This window comes from Hyaena hyaena, unplaced genomic scaffold (genome assembly GCF_003009895.1).
Source record: "Hyaena hyaena isolate Hyena2069 unplaced genomic scaffold, ASM300989v1 scaffold_140, whole genome shotgun sequence".
NCBI lineage: Eukaryota > Metazoa > Chordata > Mammalia > Carnivora > Hyaenidae > Hyaena > Hyaena hyaena.
Window position 1 is genome coordinate 1,194,428 of NW_024080772.1, and position 23,402 is coordinate 1,217,829.

Below are 23,402 nucleotides of genomic sequence, written 5' to 3' on the forward strand. Positions count from 1 at the left end.
TGAGAAACAATGAAATCTGGCCATGTGTAGCAACATGGATGGACCTTGAGGGTGTTATGCTGAGCGAAATAAGTCAGGCAGAGAAGGACAAATATCAAATGTTTGCACATATAGGAGGATTAGGAGGAACTTAACAGAGGAACAAGGGGGAGAAGAAGAGAGGAAATGGTGGGGGAAAAGGAGAGAGGCAAACCATGAGAGACTCTTGAATGCTGAGAAACAAACTGAGGACTGATGGATGTGGGGGGGTGGGGGGAGATGGTCATGGAGGAGGACACTTGTGGGGATGAACACTGGGTGTTATATGGAAACCAACTTGACAATAAACTATAAAAAAAAAAATCCACAGCGCTGGACTCCGCCCCAAGGCTTCTGACATGAGTAGGTCTGGGCCGGGCCTGGAGATTTGCATCTCTAGCGTGCCCCCAGGTGATGCTCATGCTGCCAGCTGGCCCAGGGCCACACTCTGAGAAATATTGGGCAACTGAGTCTCTGCCAGTGGTACCCCAGGATGCGACCACCTATGCAAGACTTCTCTGTGCTAAAGATCTGCTCCTTTTCCAGATGGAGCCAGCACGACAGAAAGATGAGCCACTCAGCGCGGAAGACGGAAGTCCGGTGAAATGTCCCTCGCAGGTGGGCCAGAACTGGGGTGCTAGAGAATCTCTTGCTCAGTTGGGGAGAGAGATGAGGTCATGAAGAAGTGGGCTTCGCTGTGAAGCAGGGTCTTCCCTGGCTAAGACATTAGTCCCGTTTAAGTCTTGAATTGGCTCTTCGAGGCTGGGCAAGGTTTTGCATACTTGACACGCCTAAGGTTTACACCCCCTGGTCAAGAGAGCCATGTCAGCAGAACTGAGGCCACTTCCACCCTGTGGAGGGCATAGGACCAAACCACAAGCTTACCTGGCCCCAAATGTAAGGATGAATGTCTTGAATAATGTGCCTGGTATGTAATAGGCATAGAATTAATACTGCTGAGTAAAGGAATGAGGAAAGAAAAACTGAAAATGAATCACTAGAACTCTTTTGATCATTTAATGCAAGTCAGATTTTTGGCTTTTCCCCCATTGGTAAGTTTTGTTACTGGGCTGTAAGAATTAGATCATTCGCCCTGTTTCCCTCTTTGCCTTGGCTGCCAGGAAGCTTACAATTAAGTTCTCTTTCTGTGGAAATACGTGTACTTTGCCTGATAGCATGAAGCTCAAGTAGCAAGAAAGAGATGCTGACTGCTGCAAAAGGGGCATTTTGAAGCGTGAATGAGCGCTCTCAGAGAACTAATGAGCAGAGCAGAGAAGAAAAGCCACATGAGAGTTTTCTCATCATTTCAAGGATGGTTTGAATGTTCTGAAATGACCAAAGGCATTGCTGTATGAGAAAGCCTAGGGATTAAACGATACAGATTTCTATTACATGATTACAACATATTACCTTCCTCTGCAGGAGAATCCATATCTGTTCACCTACAAGAATAGCAACTATCTGCCCAGACTGCTAAAATTTGAGGAGCTTGAGGTAGGCCCAGGTTTTCTGTGATTGACAAACATGCAACTGAACCAGGGGCGGTACCTCTTGCCAAATACTGGAAGCTTCCATGAGCCCACTGGGAAGGGTAAAGGGTCAAGTGTGTGACTGTCCCCTTGGTGCTTGAAGCAGGTCAGCCCTCTATCTCTGTATTCAATTTTTTTAAATGTTCATTTCTTTTAGAGAGAGAGACAGACAGAGCATGAGGTGGGGAGGGGCAGAGAGAGAGGGAGACATAGAATGCAAAGCAGGCTCCAGGCCCAGAGCCCGGAGCACAGAGCCCGACGAAGGGCTCGAACTCACAAACCATGAGATTACAAGCTGAGCTGAGCTGAAGTGTGCTTAACTGGCTGAGCCACCCAGGTGCCCCATATCTCTGTCTGTAGAACAGCCTCAGCAACCAGTATCCTAAGGCTTTGCGGGGCGTTTTGGGGTGCTCAGCACTGCCCGCTCCCTGTGTCTTCTGATGTAAACCAAGAATCCTCAGGCTCTCCCCAAATCGCTGACAAGTCCTTTTTTAAAAATAGTTTAATGTCGGGGCACCTGGGTGGCTTAGTCGGTTAAGCGTCTGACTTTCGCTTAGGTCATGATCTCGCGGTTCGTGGGTTCGAGCCCCGCGTCAGGCTCTGTGCTGACTGCCAGCTCAGAGCCTGGAGCCTGTTTCAGTCTGTGACTCCCTCTCTCTCTGACCCTCCCCTGCTCACGCTGTCTCTCTCTCTCTCTCTCCTAGAAATAAAAAAAAAAAAAAAATTAAAAAAAAATAGTTTAATGTCAAGTTGGTTTCCATATAACACCCAGTGTTCATCCCCACAAGTGCCCTCCTCCATGCCCATTCCCCCCCTTCCCCTCCCCCCCACCCCCATCAGCCCTCAGTTTGTTCTCAACATTCAACCATGAGAGACTCTTGAATCTTGACAAGTCTTTTTAAACTCATCTGAGGCCTTAATCTGAGGAGAAAGTTAAGAAAAAGCGGAGGAATGTGGTGAAGTGTGAAACCAGGCAGCATGGAGAGCAAAAGGCCTTCTAAGTCGGCAGACACCTATGACGGCCACCTCGCACTTTCTCATGTCCCACTTGGTGCTTATCTCAGGAGTCTTTGATCTCTCCTGTCACGATTAGATAGGGCACCCTGCACTCATCTGAGGAGCTGAGAAACAGTTCGAGGCTGACGTCTTAAATCTCAGAGGGCCAGAGACCAATACGAGTTAGGACGGATTCAGTCTTACTGCGATCTCGGCCTCCCTGTTGTATAAAAGAGGGCAAGATTCATTCCAGGTGGCAGAGGCAGAGAGGGTGGCCTGGTCCCCAGCACGAATCCTGAGAGATACAGCAGGAAAGACTCTTGATCTGACCCATGCTTTCTAACCGATATCTCAGCAGTGAGGCTACATCTGAGAGGCCGCAGGCACATGAGGGGAGAGAACTGGCTCCGGGTTCAAATCCAGACTCTTCCGCTTACTGGCTTTGTGTCACTGAGCAAGGCACTTCACCTCTCTGTGCCTTGGTGTTTTTTAAATCTGTGAAATGACTGTCACAGCCCTACCTCATAGAGTTGTTATTAAATGATAATCAGTTAATAAGTATAAAGCACATATAATAGTATCAGTATGCTGAGTCCTGTATAAGTGTTGCCAGTATTTGTCATCTGGTAAGAGAGAGCAACGCATTCCCCCAGAATACATTTATTGAAAACCTTCTGTGTACCACTAGAATGCAAGATGAGCGAGGGCAGGGATTCAGAGCAGGGGCCTCGTCACTATTTGTTGAACGGCTAAATGGATGGGTGGACGGATTGATACCAGGCATAAGAGGTAAAATCCATTGCTTGTCCCAAGGAACTCAGCCTAGTAGAGCCAATCAGCAACGGTGGCATGGTAGTGAGTCCTATAATTAAAGTTTCCATGGGCATTCTGGGAACACAGAGGAAGTGACTGACGAGAGAGGTGACAAGGCTTTCCAAAGAAGACCAACAACCCCAGCCATGAAAGATGACTAAGAATGGGTGTGTGGGAACATGGATCAGGGGAAAGGTAAGGGGAAAGGGAGGTAAACTTGGGCAGAGGCATGGAGAGCGTGAGGGCTGGGTCAAGAGCTGATGGTTTAGAAGGTCAGGGTCCTCTTAGGATGTGCTAAGGAGGATGGACTTTGTGCTGATGTTAACACGGCAGAAATGTATTTTTTTCAAACAAATATTTATTGAACATCACTGTGCGCTGTTCTGGGCTCCTAGGAAACAGTCCACAAAACAGGCAAAACTCCCTGCTTTCACTAAGAATTTGAGCAGGGGAGTGACACCGTTATATTATGCTGAGAGAGGGAGAGCGTCATCTTTATGGGTTCAGAAGGTTGGGGAGGAAGGCCACAGGACTGAAGGCTTTGGAGGCTGCAATACTCCAGGCAAGAAGTAACACAGGCCTGGATCCAGGCCAAGGTCAAGGCACCAGAGGGGAGGGGACAGGATGGGGAGCATTTAGGAAAGGATTTTGTGGACACTCGGATATGAGTTTTGATAGGGAGGGATCTTAAGGGATACCTAGGTTTCTGTATTGATGTTTTCCAAATACAGACTCTGCTTCTCACCCAATTTCCTGTGTCGCAAGATTCATTTCTCCTGCTTCTCTGTGCCTCTCATTTCAGGTGACAGAAGGAGTGGAAATCAGGTGCCCTGACAAGGACCCCTCCAACATGATTCCCACCTCAGGTACATGGCTCAAATCAAGTGATTTGTAACCACATTTGAGGTCTGAAATCATCAATGTAAGGGCAACTTTAACAGGCTTTCCACACAGCCTGAGATACACGGGAGAGGATTGTTGTTGTTTTTTTCAAGGACAATAGAAATAGCCCTGGATGTGTATTTGTAAGCTCGTGCCTGTGTTTGATTGTTCTTGAGCTAAAATGTGGTAATACTATTAGCAGGAAGCGTTGATTGAGCAATAACTGTGTGCCACGTCTTCTTCTGCAAAGAGCCCAGCACGACTTGAGTGAGCTGTTGTCATTGTCCCTGCCTTTAGGCCTTGATGAGCCAGTGAATGCGTTCTCCAAAAGACAAAACTATCCTTAAGCAGGAGGCAGAGATAGCCAGTCCATACTAGGCGTCCGAGCCATGCGCAGGGTGCACTCAAACTCTGAGTGGAACGGGAAAGCGCTCCATCTTAGAAACGTGCTGTTCTCACTGCTTCTCAGTATTTCCAAAATGACTGTTGCCGCGCCATGAAAATGAGACTCGTGGAATGTTCTAGGCAGAACCCCACCCCCCCCAAAAGGAGTTGGCTAAGGGCTAAATCTTTTCCTCTAGGTGAGCCAGCCTGAGAGCGATGGCTGTGTGCATGTGACCAAGGGAGGTCATGCGGCAGGGGGTGCGGGAGGGAGGCTGTATGCTGACCTGTAGGCCTGAACCCATCAGTCCAGGAGCATTCCTACAACAGCGCACCTGCTTCCCTTGCTTGGGTCTAGAGGGCCACTCTTTTGTTCATTGATTCATTCACTTGTTTAGTAGGTGATTGCTGAATGCCTCCTAGGTGCCTTCCGAGATAGGAACTTAGGTTTGGAAAGGTCATGGCGTGTAGCGGGATTCTTTCAGGGATGCAAATCTTTGTAGTCAGACTGTTTCCTTTTGCTGAGTATTAGTAGAACAATAAGGTGTCAGCCTGCTCTTCATGCATGGCTTAGCTCTCCATGCTCAAATTAAGCCATATGAATGGCAAGTAAATTAAAAATGTTTGTAACAAACTGCAGTATGTAACTGGCTCTTGTTCTAAGTTGCAGAACAATGGGATAGGAGATAAGGCTCTTATACACACACACACACACACACACACACACACACACACACACACACACACACACGTATTTAGTATTCAGACTTTCCCCCTTCATACTTGGTGACAACTCAGTCCTATTAGTTTACTAGAACTTTAGCAGCAGAAAAGGCCATCTTCTAGCAAAAACCCAAAGATGTACGTATATATTATGTCCATGCATTTGCATGTATAGGGACAGAGAGGGAGAATTTGAATGTTTTAATCGCCATAGTCTTTACACAGAAATGATATCCATCCCCGTTTTAATCTTATCATTCTGAGAGGATGAACTATAAAGCGTTTTGCAATCTGTCTAGATTATGTTCCTGTCATGATGATGATAACCAACCAATCCCTTAGAACATATCACAACATCTAAAAACAAATAAAATGTGAACCTCTTCTTTATCCCCTAACCCCGAAGATTATTGTGTTTATTGGCATTTGAAGATATAAACACAAGAAATTTTAAGACCTTGAGATTGAAGATACTCTGGTAATAGGGACCGTCTGAACAAGCAAATGGATAGATTTAGGTCTCTTTGATCTAACCAAGTGGGCATGAGCTCTCGCTCCAACTGGGTGGTGGCCCTCCTAAATGAGAGCTGGGCCTGCCTTTCTGAGTCCTGTCTGAAAGGTGTCATTTAGGAGAATGACCACTGCTAACTGGACAATAATAAAAAACACATTTCATTACCACATGTGGTCTGTGATTGGACATTTTAACCATCCTTGTGATTGTTGGAGAAGGTAAAAGAGACTTGGCACAGGGCCACATTATTAGTTTTCCTTGATAATTGTCCTATTTCTGGCGAGGTCATTTGCTCCTCTGGAGATCATGTTTGCAATTTCTGATTGAGATGATGGTATCTGATGCATATTTAAAAGAGCAGGTCGGGGCGCCTGGGTGGCTTAGTCAGTTAAGCGTCCGACTTTCGCTTAGGTCATGATCTTGCGGTTCGTGGGTTCGAGCCCCGCGTCGGGCTCTGTGCTGACTGCCAGCTCAGAGCCTGGAGCCTGTTTCAGTCTGTGACTCCCTCTCTCTCTGACCCTCCCCTGCTCACGCTGTCTCTCTCTCTCTCTCTCCTAGAAATAAATTAAAAAAAAATAAAATAGCAGGTCATCTTACCTTTATTATCTCCAGTGACTCAGCACATGGTAGAAGCACAGTAAATGTTCACTGAATTAACTTTTTTATGTTTATTTATCTTGAGAGAGAGTGCAAGCAAGTGTGAGCAGGGGAGAAGCAGAGAGAATCCTCAAGCAGGCTCCGTGCTGTCAGCACAGAGCCGAACACAGGGCTCGAGCTCATGAACTGTGAGATCATAACCTGAGCTGAAATCAAGAGTCAGACACTGCGCCACCCAGGCGCCCCTCACTGAATTAATCTTAATGAGTAGTTCCAATTCAGCAAACCAACAGTTCTCAGTGTTGAAAATGATCTTTAAATCCAACTTGATCGGGGCGCCTGGGTGGCTTAGTCGGTTAAGCGTCCGACTTTCGCTTAGGTCATGATCTCGCGGTTCGTGGGTTCGAGCCCCGCGTCAGGCTCTGTGCTGACTGCCAGCTCGAAGCCTGGAGCCTGTTTCAGTCTGTGACTCCCTCTCTCTCTGACCCTCCCCTGCTCACGCTGTCTCTCTCTCTCTCTCCTAGAAATAAATAAAAACATTAAAAAAAAAAAATCCAACTTGATCAAGGTGCCTGCCATGAAAACAATTTTTCACTAAGACTCTATGAAATAACTGTTTTGCCTTCAGAGTTCTTATCACAAACTTCCCATGTCCCTTCCCAAGTGTTTCTCTACAGCTACCTCCAGAGAAACATTACTAACCAAAAGTGATGTTTCAACATAGGGTGCTGCCTTCATCAATAAGTCACATCCCCTGGCAGCTGGATGCCTCACTCATTCCATCTGGAGTCCACAGGTGATGAACCTCTTCCACCAATCTGTGATCCTTTTGGAATAAGATATATAGAGTTGATCTATTTTCTTTTTATAATTAATTGGTATTTGGTAGCAAAATAAATAAATAAAAGCTGCCAAGTTTTCTTCCCAGTCAGTGCATACGTGCACTTTGCCAAGTGCTATCTCCTGCGGGCTCTATAGCATTGTACATACTTGCATCATTTTATATTACCCCGTGGTCTGAGTTGGGGTAACTAAGACAAATACGTTGGGCCTGGCAGCTGACCTAAGGTTTTCCCAGGGAGAAGAAGAGTAGCATTTGCAAACAAAAGAGTAGCAATAAGGAGCCAGGGGTGCTTGGCTCCTGGCCCTCAACTGAAGCTGGCCATCTTGATGTCAAGCTGCTAATTCCATGCGGGGGACGGGGGGAAGATTCACACGATTTGAAAATAGAGAACCACAAAGCTATTTATATGCCACTGTCACCAACAGCATAAGTCTAGAACAGTTCATTCATTTAAGACATTGGTTCCTTTGTAAGTCCTTGATGCCCTTTAGTTTACCCATTTGACTAAAACAAGCTATTCAGAAGCTGATATGAAAAATGCCCAAGTTACAGCACCAGGAGATCATTAAGGGTTTTACCTTGTTGTGATTCCCCACTGCAATGTCCAGTGTAGACTGGGATGTTTCTATCATCACCACCTGCTCTGGGTCTTGTGATGTAACCTCATCTATGACTAGGAAGTACTGATGCCCCACAGGGAATAACAGCCCACCTGTCCCCTTGCTCAGTCCACTGAACAAGTTCAAAATCACCCAAAGATACTCGGATCATAAGTGTTTCCCTTCCCTGCAGTGTCCATCATTTAAAGCTTTGAGAACTGTAAAGTCTCTGACACAGAGCCACTAACATAGCCTATAATTCAACTTAGCACATTGCTTGAGCCCCTATGTGCCCTGAGACACAAATTATTTCATATAAACTCACACTGAACCACTTCTAAGGCAGAAACAAGGTTCTAACATGGTGCCAGCAGTTTACCACCATTGCAGAAGTCTTAACATAAGTCCTGAGAATCAGAGAGCACATGAGGTGTGTGGCCCTTGCTGACAATTGAGAGGAAGGCTGTTTTTTCAGATTATGGCCACATGTGATTTAAGCTGTTGGGGTGTACAAGACAAAGCTTCAAAGTGTCGAGTCTTTTCCCCATTCTATAGTCTACCATTTCCTTACCATTCGTGATATTTCATCATAGCTTGGATGGCCTTCTGATAAGAGGCCCCCGTCTGTAGAAATCTTGATGAGTTATTGATATATTTATCTATTCCTTTCAGGGTGGTGGACAGTTTGTACCAGATAATGTTTAGCTAATCAGCCCACATAAATTTAATCTTATCTCTAAGTAGTTCTTTCCCCAAGGAGAGCAATTGCTAAAGTGCTTTGCTGTGTTTGCAGACTCTGTCTTTGTCATGCGTGATGATATTAACAAAGCTCAAATAAAGGCCTACAGGATATCAAATAAATGAAACCTGTCAGGACTCTATGTTAATAATGTCCCAGATAAGTCAGACCCCTCCCATGCAGGAGGTTTGGTTTGGTTTATTATCTCTTAAAGGAAATCCTTCAGATCTATCTACACATACACACACACACACAGATGTGGACATGCATGCACACATGTGAGTATGTTTCTGTCTGCTACAAATTTAGGTGACGGGATGGCCAGTTTCAGCTGCCTCTTTAGCAAACTATAATGTGCTTTTGAAGCTAATCTGTCCTTCACTTCGACACTTTACCAGCTTCAAAGATTTCCCCTAACCTGTGCCCCTAGCAAGTGTTCACAGCATTCACTGTGGATATCATACATATGGCAACAAGAATATAGTGATTGGCTGTTATCACCAGGCACTAAAATAAGCTCTCCAGAGTTGAAGGAAGGAGGACCTACTTTCTGTTGTGTTGCCTTTTTTTTTTTTTTTTTACGCATAGCCCAATTTCTTTGAGAAGAGGTCATTTTAAAGTTCTCAGGCTCAACCCCATGGATGTGTGCTAATGTGTGCAGCTGGCTTTGTGATTTGATATTGTTCTTATAACCACATGTCCTTAGCCCACCCCCTCCCAAGACCTACTGAAGCAGAAACTCTGAGGGTAGGAACCGACCATCTGTGTTTTAACAAGCTCTCCAAATGATTCTGACGCATGCTCAAATTTGAGGATCGCTAATCTATATATTTTGCATACACACATTCACAATTATGTACGTGTTCCTTTGCATGCTGTCGTAAGAAGAGGCAGGGACTTTGACTTTTCCAATGAGAGCAGATCCTCAGTGAGAGTGGCAGCTTCCCATCAGCAGATGGTATGGAGGTGAGGTAGACAAGATGTCTCCATGGAAGGGGACAGGTTCTGGAGACCCCTTTGAACATTATTTACACTGAGTATTTAAAAAAATTTTTTTTAATGTTTTATTTATTTTTGAGAGGGAGAGAATGAGTGAGCGAGCAGGGGAGGGAGAGAGCAAGAGGGAGACACAGAATCCAAACCAGGCTCCAGAGCCTGACATGGGGCTGGAACTCATGTGAGATCATGACCCGAGCCAAAGTTGGATGCTTACCCCATTGAGCCACCCAAGCGCCCCTGAGCTGATTTTATTTAACAGGATGATATAAAACTTTATCTTCATTATCAACAGGTCCTAGAATAGATTACGTGTTGGTTACATCTTCACCCCAACTCCTGCCTGACTCCCAGACCACACTGCCAGGGGCTGTTTCAGGTCCTGAGGGTAACTGCTCACCTTGTGGCACCAGGTTTCACCAAGGGCCCCAGCCTCCCCTCTGAAATTTGGGTCCACCTTGTAGCTTCTGAGCCCATGTGCAGGCACCTCAAGGAAGAGACAGCAGCCGGGGTCCACAGTTGCTACTTTGTTGAGGTTATGACAGGATGGACTTTTAAATCTCTGTCCAAGCTAAATTGCTATTATAAATGGACTTTCTCTCAGTTTTCCTGGAATATCGCTCATTTTCAGAGGAGATAAGAACCCTGCCTTCCGTTAACTGGTGCGTGCATTCTCAGTTCACAGGCTGAAGCTGGCTGACATCAAGGTAATCGCAGCCCTGGGAGACTCTCTCACGGTGAGTTACCCCGACTGTGGGAGGAGTGGGCAGGGGAGGAGGTCCTGATTAATGGGAGGACCCGGAGAGAGGAACTCTCATGACCGTGGCCTTCTCCGGCCCTTCTCCAGTCCCCATGTCCATCCCAACCTCAGTATTCCTCTCCCAATGCTGGAATGAAGGAGCAAGCAGGAAGTGGGGGGACCTCAGAGGGAGCAGCTGTGACAGAAGTGACCCAGCCCAAGTCTTCCAGCCTGGTTGTGGTGGGAGGATCAGACTGGGTTTCCCCCACAGAGTGGGGCTCCTTCAAAGATCTGGCACGGGTCATGCAGGAAGTGAAAGGAGAGTGGAGAGAGATGGAGGCAGGAGCAGGTGGTAATGGGGTGGGGGCAGAGGGCAGAGGAAGAGACCAGGGACTCAACACGATGCCAGGCTGTCTCTGCAGCGCTCCACGGTGACCCCTTAGGCCTGCAAAGTGCTATCCATGAAAAGCAAAATCGGGCCCTTAGAGGGACTGGGTAGAGGTTTCCAGACACAAGTTCCCATTCAGTAATGGCTCATTTCAGATGCATCCAGCTGCCGTTCTCTGGGTCCACAGAATTCAGGGCCTCCATCTGAATCGTCCCCAAAGAGCAGTAGACACCTTTCATGTGTCTGTTGTGGCCCATTGGCATTTGCCCTATCTCACCTGACATCCTCAATACAGTCTTATTCAATGTAACTTACCTTAACCCAAAAAGAAGACGGAGCTGGGTAGGTGCACTAAGTGCCCATGACTGTGTAGCTTACAGGGACTGGACCGAGACCAGCACGCGTAAGTCCTGACTCCTCAAGTCCAGAATCCTATCCCTTTACTGTGGCTGTCCCCTCCATGACCCCTCAGCAATTCTTCACCCCAAACACCCTACTGCTTGTAACTTGCTAGAAGAACAGTCAGGCTGGTCCTCAGCACTGCATATCCCAACCACTTCCTGCTGGGTGTGGCCTGGTGGTGCCTCCCCCTGACTCCTGACCCCCTGGTCTCCTTGAAGATGCTCTTGGGAGAAGGAGTCCTCAAGAATCAGCACAGCTGTCCAGGACTTCCTGGGAGGCAGCCTTTGGAGTGGGACATACGTGGCAGATGGCAGAGAAGTGGGCACCAGAGAGCAGGGCTCATACCCTGGAGCTTCTCTCATGGAGGCCAGCCTCCCCTCAAGCCTGCCTCAGAGGCCCGTCTTCAGCATGACCTTTGCAATGGCCCTGCTTGTAAATGACATGCTTTAGGCAGGGGACATGCATCTGCAGAGCGTGCCCAGATTGAGGTTTTAAAAGACCATGGCTTTCAACTGAAGGGCAGGTACACGGCATTGTATTACTATTTTTAAAATTGTATATATGGGAGATATATTGATTTCAAAGGATTGTGATATGCTTCCTTTTATGATCTATTTCACAACTTCTCAGAATGGGGTAAATGGGACCCCAAAATGGGCCCTTTTGAAAAATGGACACCGCAGTCTGATTTTTAGAGCCATTCTGTTAGCCTGGTATCACTCGATCTTGGTCTGGACAGGGTTTCTTTGGGTGAAGCCACGCTGTGAATGGTGCCAGGGTTCCCATTGGGAGTGCTCACTCATCTCTGTAAAGGCAGGTGCATATCAAGACAGGGCACTGTCTACCCTCTAGATTCTAGGGGGAGCCCAGGTGCTCCAGCCAGAACAAGAACACGGACCTTCCAGCCAGTGGGCAGGGAAACTCACCTCTTGATGTCCCCTCTCAGGCAGGTAATGGGGCTGGATCCAAGCCTGGGGACATCTTGGACGTCCTGACTCAGTATCGAGGTCTGTCCTGGAGGTGAGTGAAGATGTGGTAAGGCCCTGAACAACCCCTTCATTTCAGGGAGGACCCTTGAGCATCATAGAGAACAATTCTTCTAGCAGACACATGAGCCACCTAGTGCTTTTCAGTGAGAAACTTCTCGTTTACCTTGAGAAAGGACTGTAGGAGCTTCCCCCGAGCCACTACATTCCCCAGGACCAGAAGAGTCGGGAAAAGAAAGTACATAAATGTTTGGGCTGAAAAGCTTCTCTAGCTTCCATTTCTCTCTCTGGGGAGTATGCTCAGAAGGAGACGGTGGCCTTTTAGAACTGGAGTTGTGCCTGAATTCTAGCTGCTCAACTCTGTGTGACCCTGGGCAAGTTACTTAACCTCTCTGATTTTGTCTCCTTATCTTCGATGCAGGGATAATAATACAGCCTGAGCACTGTCATGAGGATTAGAGAGAGTTTAAGCACCCAGCGAAGTAGATATAAATGGAAGTTTGTATCATTATTAAAGGGCCTTCATTTTACAGATGAGGAAGCAGGGCTCAGAGAGGACAAGTAACTTTTCTAAGATCACACAACCAGATGATAAAAGAGTAAAACGTAGAGCAGACGGTTCCTGACCCCTAGTCTGGCACATTCCCCCATCATGATTGCTTTGCGCAGGCTTGTTCCTGCTCTGGCTGTAATAAAATCCAGGCTGCTCCAAGCTGCAGTGAGCAGGACTCGGGATTTGAACACCCAGCTCATGCCAAGCATGAGAAGGCAGGTCTGGTGTTTCCTCAGCCTGGAATCTGGCATCTCTGGTACCAGACTGACCCTGAGCGTTGAATCCCAGGCATCCTCCCTCATGATATTGCACAGAATCAAACCCCAAACATTTCGAGACCCTTTTAAGTGTTACCAGACGTACTTGGCAGAGAATGAGGGGATATGGAAAAGTAGGAAATCCAATCAACTCTGGAATGTCTCATATTCTCATGCCTAGAAACCCATCCAACTTTGATTTCCTTGAAATTTTAGAAGCGTCTTGGAAGATGGGTTCTCTCTAGAAGACACCCTTTAAGAGCAGGTTTTCACAAAGCAAATAGGAAGCGAAGGAGGAGGGTAAACTTTTCCACTGTATTTTCAGTAGTAACAGCCGAGCCCAGCCTCAGTGGCTAGAGGGGCACGACTGGGCTCGCCAGCCAATGAACGCCCACCTTCCCTTTAAAACACAGGGGCCAAGGGGGTCCACTTAGTTCCCTTGTTCCAACGTCCAAACTCAAAGTTAAAAATTATCGAAGTCCACAGTGCCGTTTAAATCTGTTTCTAATCTGGGTGTTCTGATTTGTGGGGATAAAGGAGAGGAGTTGCTGTGTTCTGGTTTGGTTTTCTACTGGAAATAATGAAGAAATGACAGGCTCCGAGCCCCCAGGTTGTCTCTCAGGAGAAAGACCTGTCTTGGGAGCGTCTGAGGTGCTCTGGCGTCGCTGGCATTTTCAACCTCCGTTTTCTTTTTTGTTCCTGCACCACAGTATCGGCGGCGACCACAACCTCAGCAGCGTCACCACCCTCCCAAGTGAGTAGGAGATCCCCCGGCTCGGCCCTGTGCGGCTCTGCAGCGCCTCCTGGTGGCGGGCTCGGTCTCAGCAGGGAGCCGGCCGGCGCCACCCAGCCACGTTCGCCAGGGGGCGCTACGTCCCCGAGGCGGTCGCCTGGCTCTACTTGTTGAACATCATGAAAGACTTTGGGAGTCCTTTTTTCTTCTCTTCTCTTCTCTTCTCTTCTCTTCTCTTCTCTTCTCTTCTCTTCTCTTCTCTTCTCTTCTCTTCTCTTCTCTTTCCTCTCCCTCTCCTCTCCTTTCTTCTCTCCTTCCCTCCTTCCCTCCTCTCTCTCTCTCTCTCTCTCTTTCAAGAAATTGTATTTGCAAAAGGAAGGAATAGAGGGAGGAGAAGAGAGTTCAGGCCAAATCTTAGTGCAAGTCATTATTAGCAAATGACTTCAGAAAGAAGGAAAATAAACCCGTCTCTGCTTTGCCCGTCATTCTGAGCAGAGAACCTTTCTGGGAGCCATTGATCTGGGCTTGGGCTGCATTAAGCACCACTGTATATAAAGACGTTGAATTCCTGAGGGTCGTTAGGAAACACTGCTACCATAGCAATAGCTTGTGCAGGCTGTGCAAACACAGCCATATTTGGGGCCCGATGTTTTCCTTGAATCACTTCACCTGCAGTCCGCTTGGAACGGGTTTTTTTTTTTTTAAGCCTGAACTACATTCTCTGAATGGTCTGGTCTTATGCGTCTTTTTATTCTCTTTAGTACATACACATCACAGTGCTTGTTCTTAAAGTACACATGCACTAAATGTCACAATTAAATCGTTTTCCCTTCAGATCTTCCAGCTAATAATTTTTTTTTTTTTTTTTTTTTTTTTTTGCCTCAGAGGAACTCAATTGGTCCTGCTTTCATTTCCTTTGTAATTATCTCTTTGTAACATATTTTTGGAAGCTAAGACATTATTTGAGGTTTAAGGCATCAAGACTTTGGTGATGGTGATGACTTGATCTCCACCTAGGCAGGACTGTTTGGGCTTCGTGTATGGTTATCTGTTTTGCTATTTGCAAATCCTATTGAACTGAAGTAGGTACAGTCCTATGACACGAGTCCTCCCTGTCCTTACTGCTGGGGGAGATGGTTGGGTTGATTTGTGAGTGTGACTGACTGGGCTGTGAGCTGGCCCAGCATATACATCAGCCTGCTAGGCTCTCTGATTCCCATGCTATTATTGTGGATGAGGTGATTGGAAATGGCTCAAGACCTTTCCCTGCAGTGATTTACAAAGGACTGAGACAGTGTCACCCCTCAGGTAGACTCCTCTGACACACTTGGCCCCGGCAATAGACCATTGCCTGTTCAGACTCTTCCTCACAAGAGTTATGAAGACAGTGTGACTGTAGGGGCTGCGTAATCCGCAGGGCAATAGCTACATGAAAATGTGTTAGAAGACTTGCGAGAACATCAGGTCAGAACAGAACCTTGGTTGGACTCCTTCTTCAATTTAATCCACCAAATACTCCAGGTCTGGATGCTTGGGAAATAGGAGAATGAAGCAAGGCTCCTGCCATCATGACATCATCACAATCTCTTTGGGGCCACGTCTCCCTAAAGACAGACCCATGTACCCACAATTAGAGCTATGTACAGTCTTTAGGGGGAAATAAAAATGTGGTTAACTGTGCCTTCTGAAAAAGGCTTTTAAGAAATAGAATTCATCAGGTAAGGAAAGGTGATGGAACATTCCTGGCAGAGGTAACTGCATGCACCAGCAAGTTCTTGCTCGAAAGAATGTGTAGTGCCTTTCTGTAATATTCCTGATAAGTAGCTAGCTGGATTCCTCCAGTAATGGGGAACTTAGGACAATCCATTCTATCTGCACATTGCTCTGGTGATTTCACAGCTTTTCCTTCTATTGAGTAGAAATCAGAGTATTTTTTTAATGTTTCTTTTGAGAGAGAGAGGCAGAGGGGAGAGAGAGAATCCAAAGCAGGCTCTACACTGTCAGTGCAGAGCCTGATGCAGGGGTCAAACCCACCAACCATGAGATCATGACCCGAGCCTAAACCAAAAGTCAGATACTCAACCAACTGAGCCCCCAGGCATCCCGGGAGTAATTTATATCCATTGGGTACAATGTCCCCAAAGCCCCAAGGAATGAGTTCAGTGCATCTGTGTTATGTAGGTCCTATTGCATTCTTTTTCAACAAATGAAGTTCATCCTACTTTTAAGATTACAAAACATTGCTGAAAGAAATGTAATCAGACCTAAGTAAATGGAAAGATGTTCCATGCTCATGGATCAGAAGATTTAATACTGTTAAGATGGCAACATCCTCCAAATTACAGATATTTACAGATTATACAGATTCAGTATAATCTCTATCAAAATTCCAGCTGGCTTCTTTGCAGAAACTGATCAGCTGACTCTAAAATTCATATGGAAATTTAAGAGACCCAGAATAGTCAAGATAATTTTGAAAAAGAACAAATTCAGCAGACTCACACTCCCTGATTTCAAAAGCTGCAAGACAATGTATAAGGATGGACATATAGATCAATGGAATAGAATTGAGAGCCTGTAAATAAACCTTCATACTTATGGTTAATTCATTTTCAACATGAATGCCAACACAAATGGGTAAGAATAGTCTTTTCAATAAATGGTATTGGGACAATTATATAGCCATATGCAAAAAGATGTAGTTGGACTCCTACCTCATACCATATAGAAAAATTAACTCAAAATGGATAATAGGCTTAAGTGTAAGAGCTAAAATTCACCTTTAGAAGAGAGTTTAGGAGCAAATCTTCATGACATTGGGCCAAACAAAGCCTTCTTAGACATAACACCCAAAAGCACAAGTGATAAAAGAAAAAATAGATTGGACAAAAGTAAACAACTTTGAGCTTCAAAAGGTACCCTCAAGAAAGTAAAAAAAAAAAAAACAAAAAACCCAAAGAGTGAAAGAAGATATTTGCAAATCATATCTGATAAGAAATTTGTATGTAGAAAATATAAAGTACTCTTAAAACTCAATAATAAGACAATTTGATTTGGCTACATTAAAAATGGGCAAACAGTCTGAATAGACATTTGCCAAGGAAGATACGCAAATGACCAATAAGTACATAAAAAGATGTTTGACATTAGTAACCATTAAAGCAAACTAAATCATAATGAGGTACCATTTCACATCCACTGGAATGGTTATTTAAAAAAGATAAATGTTGGTGAGGATGTGTAGACATTTAAAACCCTCATACACTCCGGATGGGAACATAAAATGGCACATCTGCTTTTTTTTTTTTTTTTTTTTTTTACAAATAGTTTATTGTCAAGTTGGTTTCCATATAACACCCAGTGCTCATCCCCACAAGTGCCCTCCTCCATGCCCATCTCCCCCCTCCCCTTCCCTCCCACCCCCATCAGTCCTCAGTTTTTGTCAGCATTCAAGAGTCTCTCATGGTTTGCCTCCCTCCGTTTCCCCCACCATTTCCCCCCTTCTTCTCCCCCATGGTCCTCTGTTAAGTTCCTCCTAATCCTCCTATACGTGCAAACATATGATATTTGTCCTTCTCTGCCTGACTTATTTCGCTCAGCATAACACCCTCAAGGTCCATCCATGTTGCTACACGTGGCCAGATTTCATTCTTTCTCATTGCCATGTAGTATTCCATCATATAGATAAACCACATCTTCTTGATCTATTTGTCCGTCGATGGACATCTGCTTAGAAAAAAGTTCTGTAACCTCCTCAAAAGGTTAAACAGAGTTACCATACGAGCCAACACTTCTATTCCTAGATATATATCCAAGAGAAATTCACACAGAAACTAGTACAAAAGTAAAAACATTAGTAGCAACATTATTCATAATAGCCAAAAGAGTGGGAACAATCCCAATCCTTCAACTGACACCTGGATAAATGTGGTCTATCCATACAGTGGGATGTTATTTGGCAGTGAAAGGAATCAAGTACTGATGCATGCTACAACATGGATGAATGTTGAAAACATGCTCTCACTAAGGAAGCCAGCCACGAAAGGCATGTTGTATGATTCCATTTATATGAGAGTCTAGAATAAGCAAACCTATACAGAGAGGAAGCAGATCAGTGGTTGCCACAGGGCCGGAGGGAATGGAGAGTGACTGCTACTGGGTACAGGGTTTCTTTTGGGGGTGATGAAAGTGGTTCTAAAGTCCATTATGGTGACAGTTGCATAACTGTGAAAAGACTAAGTTGCACTTAGTTGCACTTTAAGTTATGAATTTCATGCTATGAGAATTCTATCTCAAAAAATATATATATCTGGAAAATGAAAAGAAAAATGCATGAGAAGAACGCCATACCCAGACTCATGCTTATTCACAACAATAATTCATGAGATGCCAGTGTGTGTGTGTTGCCCATGTGGTTAAGCATCGGCCTGTTGGACATTTTCTTTCCAAGCTGAGTCAATGGTAAGGTTAAGAGCTTGAAAGGTGAGGGTTCCTTGTCCCTAACATGCACTGGCTCTTATCAAAGGAATGTGAAGATCGTTTCTGGGGTAGTTGCTAAGTGTGTCTCTTTTGTATTTCCAGACATCCTCCGTGAATTCAACCCTAACCTGAAGGGCTTCTCTACTGGTACCGGGAAAGAAAACAGTGCTGGAGCCTTCCTAAATCAGGCTGTGGCAGGAGCCCGAGCTGAGTAAGCAGGGGAGCCTTGGGGGTGACCACAGAGGTCCTCTGGGGACCCAGTCAGGAGCTTGGCCTGGACAGGGGTATATGGCTAAAGGGAGGGGGGGGGGGTTGGCCTGAGGGAGAGGTCTGGGGATCAAAGACCAGACTGGCAGGGCTCTCCTGAGGTGTCCTTCCCTGAGGGGCACAGAAACCTCCTGGCCCACCCCCAACGCCACCCCAGGAACTAGTCACAGTTTACTCTGATGCCAGGTATATGCTTTGAGCAGATTACTTTGCCTTGTCTAGAAATCTCATGTCCATAGAAGACACTGGTGAGAGGGCTCCGTCTGAGTTCCAGCTTTTATTACTCCTTTAGTGATGCATCTTTCGTGTCGTCTTCTCCCTGCTTTCCTCAGACATGCTCTCCAGCAGCCTTTTCGGGCTCTCGACTTTGCACCCTTCCTGGGTCATTGAAGGAGCACGGGTCCTGGGAGGAAGCCTGAGTCTGAGTCCTAGCTCACACATCCTGCCTCCCTAAGCCTTTGCCTACGAGACGGGGCTGGCTCTGAAGCTCTCCTATGGGATGGCTATGGGGCTCTGTGCTGTGTTGAACGTGAATGTTCTGGTGAGCTGTAAATTGTACACACTGGCTGGGTCACGATTATGGTCCCAGCAGCAATGCAGCAGGACCGCAGGACCCACCTGGGTGAGCTGGTAGTGAGGGGGCCATGAACACTGCATGGCAGGTTCCTGAGAACGGGGTAGGCTTCCCTGGGTCCTACGCCTCCATTTCTCTCCATGATCCTGAAGCCTGGGATCTTCGGATTTGCTACCTAGTCAGAGAGAAGTAAATACCACCGCACTGAATCTAGGGAAAATATGGAAAGACCCTCTCTGTTTCTTTTTTTTTTTTTAAGTTTATTTATCTGAGAGAGCGCATAAGTTGGGGGAGGGGCAGAGAGAGAGAGAGAGAGAGAGAGAGAGAGAGAGAATTCCAAACAGGCTCTGTGTTGACATGGAGCTCCAACTCACAAACTGCAAGATTACGACCTGAGCCAAAATCCGGAATCAGACACTTAACTAGCCACCCAGGTGCCCCATCCTCTCTGTTTCTTAATCCTATTTTTCTTCCAGAATAATCCCAAACCTCTTTACTTATATAGCTCTTAAGGATTCTGTTTGGTTCCCAGATTCCCTGACATCATTTGGCCAGTAGATTCAATACCATCCCAAATCTACTAGCCACCTGGGTAATTCTTATTTATTCACAACAGGAATAATCCAAATGAGAGATTTTCCAAAACCTGATCAACTTTATAATGAATTCTGTGGCTTCATTTCTCCTTTTGGTGAGAGAAGGGTGAAAGGCTACCGATAGGGGCGCCTGGGTGGCTTAGTCGGTTAAGCGTCCGACTTTCGCTTAGGTCATGATCTCGCGGTTTGTGGGTTCGAGCCCCGCATCGGGCTCTGTGCTGACAGCCAGCTCAGAGCCTGGAGCCTGTTTCAGTCTGTGACTCCCTCTCTCTCTGACCCTCCCCTGCTCACGCTGTCTCTCTCTCTCTCTCCTAGAAATAAAAAAAAATTTTTTTTAATTAAAAAAAAAAAAAAAAAAAGAAAGGCTACCGATAATGCTGCCTAAAAATTGTGGCTTTAATATTATCATACTTTTGCTTTTTCCCAAAGCACATGTCAGCTAGTAGTATCAAGAGAGACATTTTCAAGCATGATTCGGTCAGGGTGGCATCCAAGAATGAAACCTTCGTGGAGAATATAAAAGTAACCAAAACAGAGTGTGATTCATATGGATTCCTCCCCTGCTCTCCTCAAGGCGTGGGGCTCTTTTGTGCAAGGAATCCATTTGTCCAAGCACATCCTGAGCTGTAGGAAGGAGTTAGGGATGATTACACCCAGATCACAGATGACGAAACTGTAGCACAAAGAGGCAAAGTGCCCTGAACAAATGCATCGACTCAACCACATGGTCTGTTGTCCTTGTGCCCTGAAGGCTTTATCCTGAGTCTAGTAAAAGCCCCTCATACCTAACAGCAGTGTCCAATGTACAAGGTACCTTCCTGTTTACTATCCCTGTGTTCTGTGTGGTTATTGTGAGTTGGACAGAACAGAGGTCAGATACTCATGTTTTCTTAATGAGGATATTGAGGCTCAGAGAGGTCAAGTAATCAAACTCTGGCCCACAGAGCAAGTGCCCTGATGGCTTCAGACTTACAGATGAGGAAACCAAGGCTCAAAGAGGTTAAGTGGCTTATCCAAAATTCCCACCCGGGCTATCTGATACCTAGGTCGCTGTGATTAAGACCAGGCTGACTGGGCTAATAGTTAAGAGAGGAAGAGATTGGGGCGCCTGGGTGGCTCAGTTGGTTGAGCATCCGACTCTTGGTTTCAGCTCAGGTCATGATCTTGTGGCTCATGAGATCAAGCCCCATGTTGGGCTCTGCAGTGACAGTGCAGAGCCTGCTTGGGATTCTCTCTTTCCTCTCTCTCTGCCCCCCGACTTATGCTTGCTCACTCTCTCTCAGAATAAATACATTGGAAAAAAAATTTTTTTAAAGAGAGGGAGAGATGACACCCAACATTTTCCTGCTGGGACTGTGCCAGAGACTGGTGGTGGTGGTGGTGGTGGTGATTCAGTGGATCATTTCTCATGTGGATGCTTACCACATGCTGCTCTAAGTTCTTGATTTCATCCAAACAACAACTCAGTGAAGAAAGTTGCTTACCATCTCCATCGTACATAGGAAAAAACTGAGGGTCTGTAAAGTCGAGTAGTTTGTCAAGGCCTCACAGCTGGTCAGTGGCGGAAGCAGGATTCAGCCCCATGCTGTGTGGCACCAAAGATGGATCTTACTCCACAAGGCTCCTTTGCTCATCTCACTCCTTGCTCTCCACAGCCCTCAAGGGGAGGGAGGTTTATCTCCATGTTTATAGTCTCTGGGGACAGCAAACTCAAGTTACACACCCACAGTTAGCAGGAGGCAACTAAATGTCAAACCCAAGTGTGTCTGATTCAACCACGTCACTTTGAGGGTGAGGGTACTCCTGAGGCGGAGCTCATGGCACCCAGAAATCAGGTTCATACCAAGACATGAGTAACATGAAATGCACATGCAACCTCTGTCTACCCCAAATGAACCTGGCTTGGAAGAGAAAGAAAAGTGTTTCATCAAGTAGGCCAATCAGGAAACATTCCAGAGTCACTCCCTCGTGTGTGAGTGCTCTGTCCTTCCCAAAGCGCAGTCAGGATCCCCCCACCTCCCCCACACCTCCGGTGGAGACTGAATGGGAGAGGTGCTCTGGGCAGGAACAGAGCCTTCAGCCCAACTATCTGCTACGTATTTGGTTCCTGCTGTCCCTACGAAGTCCTCTCTAAGCCCCGCTTCATAGTCCTTGCTTCTTAGATGACTCCTTCCTATGTGCCCACAGGGATTTACCTGTTCAAGCCAGGAGGCTGGTGGACCTGATGAAAAATGACACGGTAATTCTGAGGGAAGCACCACGTGGGACCGCCTGAGGTAGGAATCCCCAGAAGAGAGAGTGGACAGAAGAAATCCATGGAGACAGAGAGGCTCAGCTCTGGGGTAGAGGATGGGGCCACATGGGAGTCTAGAGAATCCACCTTTAAACACAGCAACAGGGGCATCTGGGTGGCTCAGTCGGTTAAGCGTCCGACTTCGGCTCAGGTCATGATCTCACAGTTCATGGGTTCGAGCCCCACATCAAGCACTGTGCTGAATATTTGCTCAGAGCCTGGACCCTGCTTCAGATTCCGTGTCTCCTTCTCTCTCTGCCTCTCCTCCACTCATGCTCTGTCTCCCTCTGTCTCTCAAAAATAAATAACTGTAAAAATTTTTTTAAAAAAACCAGCAACAAATGATTTAGTACCTATTACCTATGACCTGTGACTTATGACCTCAGTACCCCAAAGCCAAAGAACAGGAAATATTCATGTCCATTAAACCCTCTATCCCTGCCAGTGTTCAGTGCTTTGTATTTTCCTTGACTTGACTCTGGAGGAAGGCACTTACTTGTTGGTTTCCTATTCATTTCAGAAGATAAATTTTCAGGAAGATTGGAAGTTAATAACCCTGTTCATCGGAGGCAATGATCTCTGTGATTTCTGCAATGACCCGGTGAGTCTCCAGGCCCTTAACTCAAACTCCCCAGGAAAGGGAGTGTTGCCCCGCCTCCCTGGTGGCTGGATCAGCACAGCAGGGTTTGGGACTTGGGACTTGTGGCCTGGGATTAACCCTGAAACCAAGAAGACATTCACCTCCAGGGAAAGATTCAACAGACCTGGTTATGAAATTGATCTTGATTAGGTTTCATAACAAGAGAGTCTTATGATATCATTCTAGAAACCAAGATAACATTCCAAGGATCTGGAAAAATCAGGCATATCTCCATCTAGTCATTATAAGTCAGCTCCATTCTCCAGCACTGAACTACCTTACCATCTCCATTTTTATGCCATCATTTGAATGGAAAAGTTGACTTCCCAATGCAAGCATTTAGTCAAGGTTCAGAGCCAAGTCTTTCCGAGTTGATGGGAAACCCAAGAGGCAGGCTGCTGCCTTGTGGGTGTGGTGCTTCTTTCTGGAACCCCAGAATCTCTGAGCTGCCTCCAGCCCCACTGACAGCTCTCCTACCTGTGGCAGGAATGCCTTCCATGGAATCTAGCTGTCGAACATTCCCAGCAATGGACAGCTCTTTAATTTGCTCTGCTTGGTATTATAAGCAGGCACCAATGTTTCTGGTAGTGGCTCTTTGTGTTAAGCCCAACTCGGCTTTCTTGTAGTTTCTACCTTTACTGCCTGTGCTAGACATGCCTGCACCTCTTCTACATGGAATCCAGCAGACTTTAAAAACAATAGATTTTCTTAAACATTTTATTTTACAAGCAATTCACACGGGAAGTGCATCAAAGTACAGAGAAAATAATAATCTCTGTAATTAACATCCAGAAGTGCCATGGCTAGCATGTCCCTCTAGCATGTTCTGTGAATGTGGAACCATTGCTTTATTATTTACTAAAA

General features: G+C 46.0%; 1 protein-coding gene across 1 annotated transcript in view; it reads left to right on the forward strand.

Annotated features, from left to right (window-relative positions):
• The window catches only part of PLB1 (phospholipase B1), a 125,298-nt gene that overhangs the window by 46,450 nt on the left and 55,446 nt on the right, over positions 1 to 23,402 (forward strand). Inside the window, 9 exon segments of the mRNA XM_039238444.1 lie at positions 565 to 636; positions 1,441 to 1,512; positions 4,159 to 4,222; positions 10,310 to 10,368; positions 12,107 to 12,180; positions 13,667 to 13,710; positions 18,271 to 18,379; positions 21,793 to 21,844; positions 22,419 to 22,499. Coding sequence (XP_039094375.1) covers positions 565 to 636; positions 1,441 to 1,512; positions 4,159 to 4,222; positions 10,310 to 10,368; positions 12,107 to 12,180; positions 13,667 to 13,710; positions 18,271 to 18,379; positions 21,793 to 21,844; positions 22,419 to 22,499 — 627 coding nt within the window.